This window comes from Cyprinus carpio, chromosome A8, assembly GCF_018340385.1.
Source record: "Cyprinus carpio isolate SPL01 chromosome A8, ASM1834038v1, whole genome shotgun sequence".
In the NCBI taxonomy this organism is placed as follows: Eukaryota; Metazoa; Chordata; class Actinopteri; order Cypriniformes; family Cyprinidae; genus Cyprinus; species Cyprinus carpio.
This window is the reverse complement of record NC_056579.1, coordinates 20573738-20590640: the sequence shown is the minus strand read 5'-3', so window position 1 is coordinate 20590640 and position 16903 is coordinate 20573738. Positions and strand designations below refer to the sequence as shown.

The 16903-nt window shown below is 35.8% G+C and overlaps 2 protein-coding genes across 4 annotated transcripts in view; both read left to right on the top strand.

The window, feature by feature from the left end:
* The window catches only part of LOC109069847 (transcription factor 7-like 1-B), a 51826-nt gene extending 45413 nt beyond the window's left edge, over nucleotides 1–6413 (top strand). Inside the window, exons 8-12 of one of the 2 annotated variants that reach the window (XM_042762733.1) lie at nucleotides 559–699; nucleotides 950–1109; nucleotides 1366–1473; nucleotides 2858–2909; nucleotides 5529–6413. In XM_042762733.1, the coding sequence (XP_042618667.1) occupies nucleotides 559–699; nucleotides 950–1109; nucleotides 1366–1473; nucleotides 2858–2909; nucleotides 5529–5977 (910 nt within the window). In that variant the 3' untranslated portion in view covers nucleotides 5978–6413. Of the gene's footprint in view, nucleotides 1–558; nucleotides 700–949; nucleotides 1110–1365; nucleotides 1474–2857; nucleotides 2910–3001; nucleotides 3037–5528 lie in introns of those variants that run through there. The other variant, XM_042762734.1, reaches the window with a different exon arrangement.
* Nucleotides 6414–15453: 9040 nt separating this feature from the next.
* Nucleotides 15454–16903, top strand: part of tgoln2 (trans-golgi network protein 2) — a 4149-nt gene continuing 2699 nt past the window's right edge. Inside the window, exons 1-2 of one of the 2 annotated variants that reach the window (XM_042762731.1) lie at nucleotides 15454–15612; nucleotides 16831–16903. The exon at nucleotides 16831–16903 is cut by the window's right edge and continues 217 nt beyond it. In XM_042762731.1, coding sequence (XP_042618665.1) covers nucleotides 15564–15612; nucleotides 16831–16903 — 122 coding nt within the window. In that variant the 5' untranslated portion in view covers nucleotides 15454–15563. The remainder of the gene's footprint in view (nucleotides 15613–16830) is intronic. The other variant, XM_042762732.1, reaches the window with a different exon arrangement.

Below are 16903 nucleotides of genomic sequence, written 5' to 3'. Positions count from 1 at the left end.
ATAGTCCGTCCTCCTCCAGACCTTTACAACCGTTGTCAGTACAAGCGAGTTTCTCCACTGTGTGATACAGAAGGACTACACTTTCTGTAGCTTCTTTAAGAATAGACCTATTTAGTATGTTTCATTCAATCCCTCCTTCCATTCGGTCCTGAATTGAAAAGAAACGTATACTTTACAGTAAAGACAACCATTTGATATAACATTACTGAAATTTCACAAGCAAAAAAGATCTATTGTATATTGCCAATAGTGTAGAAATATACGAAGCACAGCTCTGGAAGTGAATCTCTTTAAGACTCAATAAGTTTTTGGGTATTATTATGGGATGTTTGAGTTATCTTGAGATGTTGAAGGGTTGAAGGTCAAGGTGTGCAAGCTGAACAGGTGTGTAAATGCAGTCGGAGTGATGGTTTATTGGTTCGCACACATTGGGCTTTGGTGCTCATGTAGGAAATACAGATTCAATACTAGCCAAATCCAAAATCCTGTAAGATAGGATGGTGCTTTCCTTTATTTCAGAAGGCAGTAATGCTTATTCACTGCTTTCTTTCTTTGCAGTTTGGTGTCCAGTCGCTTTTCTCCTCATATTGTTCCTCATCATCCTCACGGCCTTCATCAGACAGGCATCCCTCACCCAGCCATCGTCTCCCCGGCTATTAAACAAGAGCCCAATGGAGAACTCAGCCCAGCGGCTAATACGTAAGCACACGCATACAACACACTTCCCGCCTCTTTTTTTATTTCCTTATAGCTTTTTCGAAACTGACAAGTATCCTGTTTTATTACTAGTCACACAAGTTCACCTCCAAGTCAGTTTATCACTGTTTTGTCTACAAGCTCGCCACCATTATACACTCACTCCTCTATATCCGTTTTTCTCACTGTCACTCCACACACACAAACACACACACAGTACAAAGGCTGACCCACCTGTTGTGTGTGTTTGCAGAAAGTCTCCAGTCCCTACTAAGAAGGAGGAGGATAAGAAACCTCACATAAAGAAGCCCCTAAACGCCTTCATGCTCTATATGAAAGAGATGAGGGCCAAAGTGGTGGCCGAGTGCACGCTGAAAGAAAGCGCCGCCATCAACCAGATCCTCGGCCGCAGGGTGAGTGAACAGTTTCGTCCTCATTTGAGTGAACCAATCACAAGTGGTCAGAAACAAATGCTGGGGTACATGAGGGTCCAAAAAGTTTTGTGACCCAAAATCAGGATTTAGTCATGACCTATAAATCAACCATTGTGCTGTTGGTTCCTTAAATGATTCATTATTCCCTAACATAGTCTAATTTTTATATACTCTGTATATTTGTATATTGTCAATATACAAATTGACAAAGTGACTGTGGTGTTTGTGTTTGCAGTGGCATTCTCTATCACGAGAGGAACAGGCCAAATACTACGAGCTGGCCAGGAAAGAGAGGCAGCTGCACTCTCAACTCTACCCTGGCTGGTCCGCGCGAGATAACTATGTGAGTCAGACATTTCAGCACACAGCCTTACACTCACTTTTGTACACTGTTAAATGGCACTTTCCATCAATACGGTACGGTTGGGTTTCACTTGCTGTTTTTGTAAAGCAACAGAGGAACAAATCCCATGATTTTTTTCTTAGAATGTTTGTTATACATCAAATATCTGTACACCACCAACCCTTACATTAGTTACTCAAAATTAATGATAAAATACTTATTGTATTTAAAAGAATGATAGTGTACTTAGTGTATTTATAACTAGTGTTGTTTTAGTATCATTTAATATACTGTTGGAATTATTTTTTTTTTTTTATAGTTTCCATTTTGATTTTAAAGTAGGATTTAGGATTTGTGTTGTTAATTCAGTAATTATTTTGTTTAGTACTTATGTTGCCATTTTAGATATAGCTATTTTAGTATCAAATGAAATTGGTTATTAAAATACTAAAATGTTTTTATTTCAGTTAATGTGTATTTTATCAAGTAACAGTTTCTTATGGTTTTAGTTTAGAAATGACCCTCTATTATGGGTAATGAAAGGTTCATATTTTGGTTTTGGGAGTCCCCAACAACAGCATGCATGCAAGGTCAAAAAACACTTTCATTGTCTTATAATATGCATTTATTTTTACCTTTCAAAGAATGAATTTGCATTTTCATTCAGACCAACGTGCAAAGACCAACTAGTGGGTCGCAATATACTAATGTTTCATGTTGACGTCAACATAAAACGGTTTGGGATTCATTTTAAAAACAACTCGTTTAAATGATTCAGAGTCGACTCTTTCTTTTTTTAGAAAGACAATAACTTTATACATGGTGCACTTTCAGATTTAAAACTTTGCAGGATGTTTTCATTCACTCAGAGCTGTGTTACACACTGCATGAAAGGTAATTTTCAAAAATCCATAATGGGGCACTTTAAATCACAATAATAACACTGATTACAATCCCTTTACCCTGTTTTTATTGGCTGATAAATTGCCTATTTTATAAATGGTATAGTTAATTTGGATGTTTATTTGAGGTTTCTAACTAGAAAAAACACAAATCAGTGTTTCAAACTGTATTAAGGCTGGTATTTAGCAGAGTCACAAAACTAATAGAAAAGGTTTGACAACCAGAGGTTGACGCATCTAAAAGTTTACTACCTCGATTCACTGATCATTTGTTAAAGAATTTTAGGCCCAATTTTGAATCCTATTCTTGGGAAGTGCCAAATGTTCTTTATATTAAAAATATTGAACATCTTTGATGCTTTTGTCCACTCAACTGTATTATTATTTTATTTATTTTTTGCTTCATTCTGTATTCATCACTCTAACTCTATTTCCATCTCTCTCGCCCTCTGTTTCTTTCTCTCTGTATTTTTGCTCTCCAGGGCAGGCGGAAGAAGAGGAAGAGAGATAACAAGACAGACTCAACACCAGAGGGTGAGCGGGCACACACACACACACTCGCACAGCCTTTTCTCTCTCGCCTTGTCCATTTCTAACCCCGCTCTCTCCTCCTTGCTAACATGCAGCTTATGAGGTCCAGTGCTAGCACAGGCAGGTACAGTATGTCTGCAGGCTTAGGGGCCATTCACACAGGATGTGTTCTTTTTTTCTTCTATTGTTTAATTATTTGTCTAAATACACATGCAACAAATGGACGTCTTTGGCAGTTGCATCACGTCTTGCTATATTTTCATCATACTTCGCCATTAGCAATGAGAGGTCATGTCAGGTCAGTGAATCGCTGTCCGGTTTAAAAAAATGGACCAATCTGATTAATGTGGGAGTGAGATATAAGCATACTAAGTGTTTATTGTGAGAGGTGTATGTTAGTGTGCCTTCTGTTCGATCCTGCCGCGCTCAGTTTAGTTTAGCTATTTTTAAAGCACGAACGTGTCCTGTGTGAACGTCCTCTTAGACAGCCAGTGTCAGAACTGTAGAAGTCAGCCCACTCTTCATTGTGATCTCATCCACGACTACGTCCACCATTTGAGTTCCGTGACGTCAATAAATGAACACAACACCATTTCCATTTTGTGTTTGGTATTGTATGGGTGAATCTCATTAAAAATGTCAAGAAGAACATGTCTAAGTCATATTTCACCCCAAAATCAAATTATATTGTGCATAAACATAATGAAACAACATGACAATGTACATTTTTTCACCAGATTCTTATTAATGTAGTGCTGCATCAAATCTAAAGAGACCAGTCTTGTGATTTTTGGCCAAATCGTTTGAAAAGGAAAAATTATCTCCTGGCCACTAGGTGGTGCTGTCCCAAAACTGTGCAGGTACTCTTAGGTCATAATTATAACACACACCAAGTTTGGTTTGTATATGATAAAGCATTGTGGAGATAGAGATATAGCCTCATGTCCATTTCAACAATATTACCCAAAAGGTTATGTAAACATCTCAATTGCATGGTCTATAAATCTGCAACAAACAAATGTACTGTACAGAGGTCAAATTCAACACAAGCGAAGAGGACGGTTAAAAAAGTGCTTATTCAAAATAATTATTCTAAATAGTACCATAATATAACAGGGTATCTGTAGGATTTTTAAAATTAAATTTAAGACTTTTAAAAAGCCTTTTAAGACCTGCACAAATAAAATGAATACCATATTAGTGAGGTAGGGCAATGTCTATGGTAACATATTAAACTGTAAAATGACTGTAAAAAGTAAGATTTACAGTTCAGATACAGAAGTTTTAAAAAATAACTTCACATTTCAGCCTTTAAACAATTGCTGAGATTAGGGATTAGTCAAAAGTATCAATTATTATATTCATTTAAACAATAATTATCAAACATTATACTAATTAAAGAATACTTATCAAAATTACAGCAGATGGTGTCTTTTGTTTTCGAATAATGCATTAGCTTGTCGATCACCGGTTCACTGCCAACATGAGTTGATTTTTCACATTGGCTGAACAAAAACAGCAGATGGGGCAGTGCAGCAGCTGACTTTAAAACCTGCAAACCTCATCAAACAAAACACTTCAGAAGCTTAACCTGGTAACGGCTGGAAACAAAGCAGTGCAGCAGCTGACTTTAAAACATGCAGCGCTCATATTTATTCAATCAAATCATAGCCTTTTGACGTTTAATAGTCGCATTGCAATTCTTGTCTTTCCGTCCCCAAATTTAAGACCTCTTGAAATCTTTCTTGTACCATTTAAGGGATTTTATGGCCTTAAATGAGACAGTTAAATTGAAGACTTTTTATGGACTTGAGGAAACCATAAGAACATAATTCAGTGCAAACATTTCTGTCATGAATTTGGCAAAAAGGTTTTGTTGACTATGCATTTTACCTTTGAAATTTAAGGCAAGTGCAACTCTGGCGTTAACGGTGTATCTTTCATACTACTTTGTGAGCAGAGCTGTAATAGCGGTTTAAATTAAAATCGTTAATTTCACTGTTTCCAAACATATGGGTATCCTTTTGAACTTGGTAAAATGATAATCTGTTTACCATCTTGACTGGAAAATAAGTCAAATTTTCTTTTATTTTCGCTAATGTTAGTGAATGTTCACATTCGAGTGCTCTTCCTGCTACGCTGAAATTAATACGGGGAGCGTCTGGAAATTATAGCGACCTCTTCTGGTTGGAGTTAGTATTAACATCATGAACTGAATGCAATCTTTCCGTGGCTTACTTTTCCAACATTTCAAAACTGATCAAATAAGTAAAATAATATAGAGTGCCCCACACAAAAACACACCTCTCGCCCCCACATTCACACACCCAAAAAATATTCAGATGCATTGCGGCAATGAGAATTTGGTGGGAAAATGTGCTTCATTGTCCTGAAAGTATCTCAGTGGATTTAAAAAGTGGCTCTAATAATAAGATTAAAAAAAAAAAAAAATACATTTATTGATTTGTGATGAATTTTAAAAATTGCAGTTGAGGTTTGTGAAAGTGTATCCCTGTTTCTGCTAAGTTTGGTCTCATCTCTGCTGTTGTTTATCAAATCTGTTAACTCTGAACGGTTAGAAATCCTCACCATTCATATTGTGTGCCTTCCGTCCTCTTTCAGATTTCTCGGCAGGGAATAAGAAGCCGTGTGTGCAGTACCTCCCTCAGGAGAAGATGATTGACAGCCCGGCCTCCTCCCACGGCAGCATGCTGGACTCTCCTGCCACGCCCTCGGCGGCCCTGGCCTCGCCCGCCGCTCCCGCCCCCACTCACTCTGAGCAGGCCCAGCCGCTGTCACTCACCACCAAACCAGACCGCCACCATCACTTCCCTCTGCTCTCCAAACCCTCCTCATCATCATGTACTTCATCCTCCTCCTCCTCCTCCCAGCCAACCAGCTCCTCAGGCAGTCAGTCAACTCCGCCTCTTCTGTCTCGGCCACTCCCCTTGGCTTCCCTGCACGCCTCTCTCTTTTCTCCGCCCTCCCCATTCCATCAGGCAGCTTTTCACTCCCATCATGCTTTGTTCCAGTCCCAGCCTCTCTCTTTGGTAACCAAATCAGCTGACTGACTCTTCAAAAGCAATTCTCTCTTAATGTCTTTTGCATAATGCTGTATATTGCTTTTTACCTTTTGGAGAAATAGATGTCAGGTTAACTTTTTTGACAAGTGAAAAGGAAATAAATATTATTGGTCAATATTTGATCATCTGCTTTTCTGTGTCTGTATAAAACAATGTATTTTTTGTAATGTCTACTTTGGAACTGGTTTCTTATTTGATGCATTTATTCAGTAAACTTGTATAAATAATACATGTATTAAAAACTACTTTTAAAAGACAAGAAGGAAAAAAAAGAAACTTTAAGCTTGCCTGTAATTAATGGTAGTTTTGGAGTATTATTCATAGTACTGGCAATTTATTAGACCTCTTTGCAATGACCCCCTCTACCCCAGTTTTGAAGTGTGTGTGAACTTGTTAAATAAAACTTGTAAATTGTTTCTAAAAATGGATGTTATTGTGTTCTTGGAGTCAATTTTTAATTCATTGGTTATGTCATGATTTGTATTTTTTTTCTATCAGTAAATCTTAAAATCAGAAATAATTTATTTAAAAATGGTTGAATATATAGCCTGAGTTTAGCTAGCAATTAGTAAGGGTGAGTTAGTTTGAGATCAAATGTTGATGTAATAATTAATACACATTTATTTTCCATACATGAAATAAAAATAAGCATTTAAAAGTTTGTCCTCAAATCAGATTTTTAAAATGTGTTTGAAAGTAAAAATGTGAAAAAATTTTACAAATATTTTTGGAAAAGCTGTAATAATATTTTAATAAGAATCTTTGATGCAGCCAACATTTCATTTTGCCTAAAAATGTTGAAAAATGTAGGTTCATTGTCTTCTCACTATAATTAATCATGTTTTGTTGTATGTGAAATGTGCTGAATATTATGTTTTGGTCATTTAAATGTTAATTTAAAATTCTATTTACTGAATATAAGTTCAACACCATTAACTGGTTTTAAATGTAGGATAGAGTCAAAAGGAGGTCAAGATTTTCCAAATAGACAGGCCAAAAAAAAAAAGTGATCAGTTCTAACAATTTAAGGTTCATAATAAGATTCTAATACAATGAATTTCTTCCAATAAGTCAAGGAACAAGTATAGGCTACATTGTGTTGCACAAATGTATTCGTGGGAACAGCCACAATGTTACCTCAAGATGCAGGGATTTTTAATACTCCTCTAAAAACAACATCTAGAGCACAAAACAATAGCATAATAATCTTCTCGAGAAACCCTGCTGATATAAGAGGAATTAGAGTTAAATCTTTAATAGGTGGAATTTAGGCAAACCGCACTGGAAAATAAACAGATGAGCCAGAGCAACAAAAAAGTCTGCCAAAAATAAACACGGGTTTAAAAAAAATAATAGACATCTGTTCCTTCCTGGAATGCAAAGTCCCAAAACAACGACAAAAAGCAGGTCAAACCCTGCCTTCTCTTTTCCTCTCACTTTCTCGCGTTGCGTCTTTATTTGTGGCTTGGCGAGCCGCTGCTGGCGCTGTAATTAAGTGCGTGGTAATAGGATGGAGCTCCAGGGAGCTCATTAGGCTTTTCAATTAGTGAAAAATACACGAGGTAGAGTCCTCTGCTTTTTAGGGACTTTAGAAACGGGCAGAGATGCCAAGAACGGTCCGTTTCACTTTCCCTTCAGCTGAGAAACAGGGCGGAGGTGACACCCTCCAAAGACATCCTATTCCTGACGGGTGTCCGAGCCTCCAAAAACCACAGTGTCTGTGCGCTCAGACCCTAATTAGACCCTGACACTTAAATCGCCCGCTCATGAAATTAACATTTCAACAAACGCGAGGCCTCACAATGTTGACCGGGGTCCCAAAATTGAGCTTGCTTGCAAATCACATTACACCAGTCACGTGAATTATATATTTTCAGTTCAAAATAGAGAAATTAGACATTTATTTGCATCATAACACTTTTCTCGCAAAACAGCTGTCAAAAAATTCTCTGTCTGCAGCCTCAGTGAACCGGGGTTGCCAGGTTTGGGTAACAAAATCAGCCCATTAGCAGCCCAATGACCATATACCAAATATCAAACTCAAAATATACTCCCATACCTAAAATAAATATTTTTCAGTCACTGTTATGCAAATTGAAACCACTAAATTGTAGTGATTATAAACACAGCTCAAAGGCCCCCTACCAGTAGCCCTCCTTCACAAAACATACTGTCTTGCACAGTTTTATTACTAGCGGAATATGAAATATTTAAACTCTAAAAAATGCTGTTTCAACCCAACTTTGTGTCAAAAATGGCTTGGTACATGTTTGAAATAACCCAGCATTTTTAGAGTGAATACAAGCATTTCAGTCACAAATAATTTATGTAATATGTCAAACCTGTAACCAGCAGGGAGAAATCAACATGAGGCAACAGGTTAAAAGTAGCCCAAAACTGTGGACTTGGCAACCCTGCTATGAACAGTCTACTTATTTGATTGGTCATCTCAATCAATCTTATCTCCAATTTTTTTCAGAATTCTGAGTTCATATCTTGCAATTCAGATTTTCCCCCCACCACAGAATGAAAAATAAAAAAATGGAGTTGCAACTTCTGACTTGTTTCTCAGAATTCTATTTTGACTTTTTTCTCAAAGGGTTTATATCCCCCCCCCCCCCCCCCCCCCCCCCCCCGATAAAAAGTTGTGATCTTTTTTTTTTTTCGTTTTTTTTGTTTGTTTGTTTGTTTTTTCTACCTTGCATCAATAAACTTGACTTAATAACATGCAGTTACCTCACAATTTCTATTAAATACACGTTGGTGAAAATAAAACAAGACCTCAGTGGCGGTATACATGCTCCCAGGAACATATCTGTGTGTGTTCACTGCAATAATGTGCCATAATAAGATTCAGACTCGCTCCATCCAGAGCTGTAAACGACGCGCCTCACACTGCCAGCAACAGCCAATCAAGTCAAGTGAGGAAATGCAACGCATCATTATCACTTATTGCTTAATGATGTCTTACAGTGTGTGCTGGTTCCCATATGATTCAACTATGAGCAGTTTTAACAGCATGCGGTTGCACTGCCCCCTCTGTCAGATGTATCTGTGTGACACGCGTTGTGTGCGAGCGAGTGTGTGTGTGTGTGTGTGTGCGAGCATGCAGACGGACAGGTTGACACACGTTGAGTGCTCATTTCCCTCTCTGCCCTCAGGTGAGATACAGACCTGTCAGTCACATGCACACACATGCACACAAAAGCTTATATTTTATTTTGCTCGGCAGTCATTAGAGAAGCGAGAAATATGCCTTGCATCATCCAGGGCCCTGCAATGCTCTCTAGGGCCCCGTGTGTCTCTGTGTGTACCCTTAGCTCTAGACCCATCAACCAAATTAAAGGTAATGAGTTGTCAGACAACAGAGAAAGCCTGGCTCCTTAAGGCTAGGACTCTGATGCGCTGCCTATTCTCCATACGCCCACCGACACACACACACACTACGCGACCCACAGCGAGCCGGGCTGAGTGACTTTAATATGACTAGCCTGTTAGAGAGATTGGCTGGAGAAAGATATCTGTGATTATTCTCCCAAGCTTGTTTTCTCCAAGTCAATTCTTGGAAAAGTGCTTGTTAACTCCAGTGGAGTTGCAGGCACAGCACTATTTTGTGTTTACCTGATGAGTTCAGACATTATTTAATTGTGTTGCACTTCGTTGCATTAGCATTTTATTATAAAAAATATTTTATATCTATCTCGAATACACCTTTAGTATAAGCAGTAAAGGTATTTGTGGTTTTATAATTTAACTGTAACATTTCATTTTTTATTGTGCTAATAATTGGTATATATTTAAAAAAAAAATAAGTTCATTATAAAAACAAGTATTTCATTATTTATTTAATTCTAAAATTATATTTAATATTATTATTATTATTAATATTTTCAGATTTGAATTACATGATTATAATTAAATATATAAATGTATTTATTTATAATATAAAACATTTTATTCTAAAATGTTTAAAAATGTAAAATCAAACATTTTATTTTAAAAAACCCATTATAATTTAAAAAGATTTATACAATAATAGTATATTTCTTTACATTTAAACAATAAAAAAACAATTATAAATAAAACAAAATTATATTAAATTTAAATAAATCATAATTTAAAAAATCCATTATAATTTAAATAGATTTATACAATAATAGTATATTTCTTTAATTCCAAAATTATATTCAATTTAAATAATGCATAATTAAATATATAAATCTATTTAATTATAATTTTAAATAAAATATTTTATTCTAGTTTAAAAATGTAAACCCAAATATTTAATATATCAAATTTGCAGCAATACAGTAAAACAGTAATATTGTGAAATATTATTGCAATTAAAAAAAATTATTTAATAGAATGTTTATATATATATATATATAAAATGTTAAATATATATATATAAAATGTTTAATATATATTACAATTGGTTACCTCTTCTATTGACAAATATTTTGGTAAATAACATGCTATGAATTTTTTTTTTTATTATTATTTTTTTTTAATCATACAACATTTAGCCCCTCACACATCTGTGATCTCTTTCATTTGAAGGATTGCGTCTTTAATAATCAGATGCTGCCGGCAGGAGACCTTCCTCTTTAAATGTGTGTACTGAACAAAGAAGTGTGCGCTGAACTCTCTCTCTCTCATAAGAGACATCTGTCTGCTCCTCGCAAGGTCAGAGTTAGTATGTTAATTCAGCTCATTAGAGCGCACTGGCCCCTGGCCAAGCGTCTGCCGGTGGGCCCGCCTTTGATCTTGAATCTGTGCCAGGTTCAGCCTTTGATGTGTCTGAATCACTTGACATTGTGTTTACATTCCTCTACTCCGACAATCAATATTAAGACAAAAGAATACATAAATCAGCTTAGCTCTTGAGTGCAAAGCTAAATTAATAGACTGGTGGCCTGATTGTCAGCGTCTGAAGGAGGAGGAACAACATCATTTTCAGTTCGCTGATTAACTGACCAGTCGATTCAGATGTGGTTGTTGCGGATGTAAGAATCTGAGATGGATTTGCGATTGATGAAAATGGTTGTATTGTGTCACGACAGGAACTGAAGAAGACTTCAGGTTCTGTAGCCTTTCATGTCTACATCAATCATTTTCTATAAAGTGAAGCTGAAAACATGACCGAATGCTTTAACTTGATGATTCATAGAATCGGTCCACAGGAAGAATAATGTCAAGTTCACAGACAGTTTACATTAGTCTTTATTCAGCTCAGAGCCGTGGTGTGGATTCAGAAGAGACCTCCAAACACTTTGCGTTTTGTTTCTTCATATGAATAAAGTTTAAAATATTAATCATTTTAGATAAATACAACAAACCTTCATTCTCATGAGTTGCATCCTGGGAGGCTTTTTACACAATATTGAAATATATATGATCACATAAATGCTGCACACTTGTTAACAAACCACAAAGACTCACTCATTTAAAAAAATATGTATAATAACAAATGACATTGCATACATTTAAGCCGAAGCCTTATCACAAGTATTTAAGCTTATGAGACACATAAATTCAGTCGAGTGTGTTCAAACGTTTGACTGGTAGTATGTATGTTAAAAATAAAAAAAAAAAAATATAAACAGAAAATTACTACATTTATTTTTAGGCCTGTCAACATTTTAACACAAACACACACAAAATCATCAAACACACACACACACACACACACACACACACACACACACACACACACACACACACACACACACACACACACACACACAAATCAGTCAATCAGTCAATTAATTCATAAAATGCAATCATTTTATAGCACTGCTTTAGAACAATATTTACAATGAAAAACACTTTACAAAGAAATCCGAATCAGTGATATTTTAATATCACTGAGATATTGTTATAGTTTTTAATATTTACAAAAAAAAATTTCTATTTTGTTTTCTAATTTAATTGTAAAGTTTTATTTTGTTGTTGTTGTTGTTTTGTCATTTTCACTGTTTTTTTTTTATATTCCTGTATCACTGTTAAAAAAATGTTAACTACTTTCAACTTAGAAACTTATGTTAAATTGCTGCCTTAGATTTTTAAGTAATCAACCTCATTTATATTAAACTGACTTAAAAATCGATGTGAACTCTTATACATTTAACAATTATAGAGGGTAGAAAAAAAGAAAAAATAATATTTTAATAATTTGGATTTAACAGTGACAACATAAATATTTATCATGATATATTCTTATAAATACCATAATAATAATTGAACTTGTAATAATAATAATGACAATGAAAAAAAGTATCGCTATAATATCAAAAAAATATAATATTAATCAATATATCAATATAATATCAATAATATAATATCATTTCATCTTTATAATAACTATATTTTTCCCACACAAATGGGGTTTTATACATGAAAATATAGAGCTGCCTTTATAATTTTGGAAGGGGGTCTCTAGTAAGTGGAAAATTATATTTGGGCTTCCTTAGCCTTAAAATCTATTCCATAAGTTGTTCCACCTGAAGGTAACAGCAAAGTCTCTTGCCGTGTGCAGTGATGGACAGTTACAGTACATATGCATCCCTGATAACATATTCATTGATTGTTTGATCATCACTCTCATTACAGCTGGCAGCTCCTCGTGAAGACAGGTATCACCTGGCCACGCTCCCAAGACCGCCTCCTAATGTTTTATTTACAAGCATTTGACCTTAAAGAAGGAAACGCAGATGAGGAAAAAGAGGGATCGTTTTCAGTACTACATGTCAGAACTACAGTTAGGCCTAGTGGAGTATTTGAGGCTGCGGGGGTTTTGTCTCCAGCTGAGAAGTAAAACATTGATTAACATTGACATGATTTACATGTGGTGCAAGATCTTTGGTCGCTCCAAAGCATTATTCATGACAGTTGTTAAGGTCATACAAGATAAAAAGAATCTCACGCACGTGGTCTGACAAAAAACAAAGGCGTTTTTATTTGGTGGGAGGCAGTTTTTGCCCCCAAAAAAGAAGTCATTTATGACAAATGTCAGGCAGAATGTTCATGCTGTGCTTTCCCATGTAACGAAAGCAAAACATGAAAAACCGGCAAAATCTTTGCGTTCCACAGAAGGCAGAGAGACATACGGGTTTGGAACTGCATGAGGGTGAGCAAATGATGACAGACGTTTCATTCTGACTAAACTATTCCTTTAAGAACCCAGACATAAGACTTGGAGAAACATAAAGCATTGCGTTTTGTTATTAAAATTAAAGAGGACATCTGCTGTGAAAGAGACACTAGAAAGCGTTCTGAATCTGCTGGCCAACATTCAGTCTTCTGGGTTTGTGTTCTTCTCAGGAACACGTTCAAGCCATATTTGTGAATCTGGCGTGGTGTTTTGCGTGAGCCTGGCCCTCGGTCTGCTCATTCTAGATTCAGAGTCTGTTGTGTGCGTCTGCAGGAGGAGCTCGAGTCCGTCTCTAGAGAGGCCGGTCAATGCATGCTCTGAGTTCTGAGCTGAACTTCAATCAGTTTTAAAGCCATTTCACTCTCTCTAACATTGTGTTCACTTTAGTGATGAACGAGATGGGTAATTAAATATAACTGACAGATCACATTCATATTTCTCGATGCATTTGAAGCTTAATACAGCCTAACTGAACGGGTCATATTTTTAAGAGTTAGGGAGAGCTGAACTGGGGGGAAACAAAGCTGAATTATAGTCCAGTGAACGAAAGGCTTTTAACAAATTAATGGTCTTACACTGCCCTTTACACTCCAGACTCTAATTGCACATCACTTCTCAATTTTATTATTATTTTTCTATTATTAAATAATTGTTTTTATACAATTAATAATATAATTATTTTAAATATTTATTTATTATAATTATTAGTTACTTAAAAAAATAACTTGAAGCAGTGCTCCATCAACGAATGTCTGATTTTTCCACATTTGGCACCATTTTAATGCAGTTTAAATGTAAAAGTAATATTTAATCTAATATCTAAATGTTGTATAAAACAAATAATGTCGAAATAATAATTAATCTAATATTTATGCTGATTTAGTCTTTTAAACCTCAATCTCACTGTAGGTGAGCAAGCACTAATGTCCATATTACCTGACGGGGATGATGATAACGAAGCTAGAAACTATGATGTGTGAATAGTTGTAACAAAACAGAAAAGAAAAAAAAAACACTAAACAAAACAAAACAAAAGATAAAAACAAACAAAACAAAAACAAAAAAAAAAAGAAAACAAAGAAAAAGAACAATACATAAAAACAAACAAAACAAAAACAAGCAAAAGAAAACCAAAATAAAAAAGAAAACAAAGAAAAAGAACAATACATAAAAACAAACAAAACAAAAAAAAAAAAAAAAAAAAGAAAAAAAAAAAGAAAAAAGAAAAAAAAGAATAACAAAAAACAAACAAAACAAAAACAAGCAAAACAAAACAAAAAGAAAAAAGAAAACAAAAGAAAACAAACAAACAACAAAAATAACAACAAATCTCATGGAACAAAACAAAAACAAGCAAAGGAAATGAAAACAAGCAAACCAGCAAAAAGAAAAGGAAAGCAATGGCTTATAATACATATAATTCACATAATTTCTATTCTCATGGAAGCATTCAGTGACATGCCACTCTCTCATGCTGAGAGAGAGCACTCCCATCAGGAGAACAGGTTTTGGAGAGGTGCTGTTTGGGGAAATCTCTGGTGGCCTCTGGTGGAAGAGAGCTGGAATTAGTAGACATTACCAATTTTAGAATTACCTCCATATCAGTTCATGAGATTGAAATAATCCCAGTTGGCCACATCGCAAATAATGTTTAGAAATTTGAAATAAAAAAAGAAAGAAGAGAAATTTAGAAGCCCTGACAGTTGTTAGCCCCCATTGACTTCCAAAGTATGGAAAAAAACACTATGAAAGTCAATGGGGACCAGAAACTTGTTTAGTTTCCAGCATTCTTCAAAATATCTTCTTTTGTTTTCAGCAGAGGAACAACTTTAGGGTGAGCAAATGATGACAGAATTGTCATTTTTGGCTGAACTATCCCTTTATTAAGCACATTTATTCTAATTAATCTAATTTGCCATGTTCATTAATTAGGCTATCAAAAAATGTCCATCACTGTTATTTTCTAAATATTTTTTTAAATAAATGTCTTAATGTTTGTCAGTGTGCTTTAATTGTGTTCTCTTGTTCATAAAACAGCAGTAGAAAAAATAAACATTATAAGCTAAGCATTATAAAAATATTGTAATTTTTGATGGTACTAACATAAAAACGCTATAATGACTGGTTTGCTCATTGCGTCAGGCGCTGAAGCGCATCAGACACACGGGATTAGTTTTTAAGAGATGTGTATGTAGATTAATTGTTACTTCAGATGTTATCTGGCATGCTCATGGTCTTTTGGGCAGGGTTATAATAAATACTAAATTCTCTATTCTAGATCAGTGAGTCCTGTCCGCGTTTTACGTCAAACCCACGCGGGGGTTACGTGTGTAAACACGGAAGTGTCTGTAACGATACCGGAACCGCGTCGGCGCTTTGTCAAACTCGTGCCGCGGTGTCACTGTATCACCGACTGAAGCCATGAGCCGCTTAACAGCGCTGGTCATTGTGGTCCTTTGCTTGTATCAAGGTGAGTCAATGTATTCCGCCAGTTATACTGTAAGATGATGTTTGTGGCACTGAGGGACGATACAGATTGATAAACCTCGTGACGTGTTTATATCTAAATCCCTGCGCACTGTATTTGGAAATGAAAAGACAATCTCTACTATTATTCAGCATGTGGTTGGCTAATTTTCAGGTAAAGTGCGGCATTTTCTCCACTTTTGCAATGCGTGACAGATGGTTTTTGGGGCCGAGGTGGTAAAGAGTGTCTGGATGAACCACATTCCTGCTTTTGACATGTACATAAATACTGACTTCCTGCTTCGCCTTTGTTTACACGTTGCCATATGCGTGTGTGATCCCTGTTTACTGTGTATTCTCTTAGTAAAATGGGTAAAAATATACAGACAGATGAAAAATTTAAGCAAAAACCAACATGAAGTGTCTCAGTAAGGTGTTGGGCCACCAGATTGGCATTGATTCTGCAAGTCTGAGGAAGTCTGCTGGAGAAATGGGATACGATTCTTTCAAAAGATATTCTTTCATTCTGTGTTTTCATGATACTATAGGCTTAAACTATAGTATCATCAAAATGCATACGATATGCATAGTGTACTATGCAGACACGTCTTTTTGCAAAACAACAACAACAAAGGGGCAGTTGTTGCTTAATGGTTCGAGAGTCGGACTTGTAACCTTAAGGTTGCGGGTTCGAGTCTCAGGTCCGGCAGGAGTTGATGGTGGGGGGAGTGAATAACCAGCGCTCTCTTCCACCATCAATAACACGACTGAGGTGAGACCCTTGAGCAAGGCACCGGACCTCCAACTGCTGTGTGTGTGTGTGTGTGTGTGTGTGTGTGTGTGTGTGTGTGTGTGTGTGTGTGTGTGTACTTGGATGGGTTAAATGCAGAGCACAAATTCTGAGTATGGGACACCATACTTGGCCACACTTCACTTCTTCTTTGCACAACTTCCTTACATTACATATATATACCTCAATGCAAAGCTTCCACTCATTCTTGCACCATCATTGCACTTTTATTTTTATTGTATTGCATTGTATATTTTTTTTAATTTCTATTATTGTATTGCTGAAGACTATACCTAAGCCTTACAAAAAGCATTTCAATGTACATATGGTCATTGACACTTGTACATATGACAAATAAATTTAAACTGAAACTGAGCTGTGTGTTATGCCCAAGATTTGATTTTGTTTTGTTTTTTTTGTGGTATTTTCCAGTTTGCACCAGTCAATCGTTAAATAACAGTCAAGGTGAAACTCCTAACCAACAAGAGACGGATGTAGTTACAGC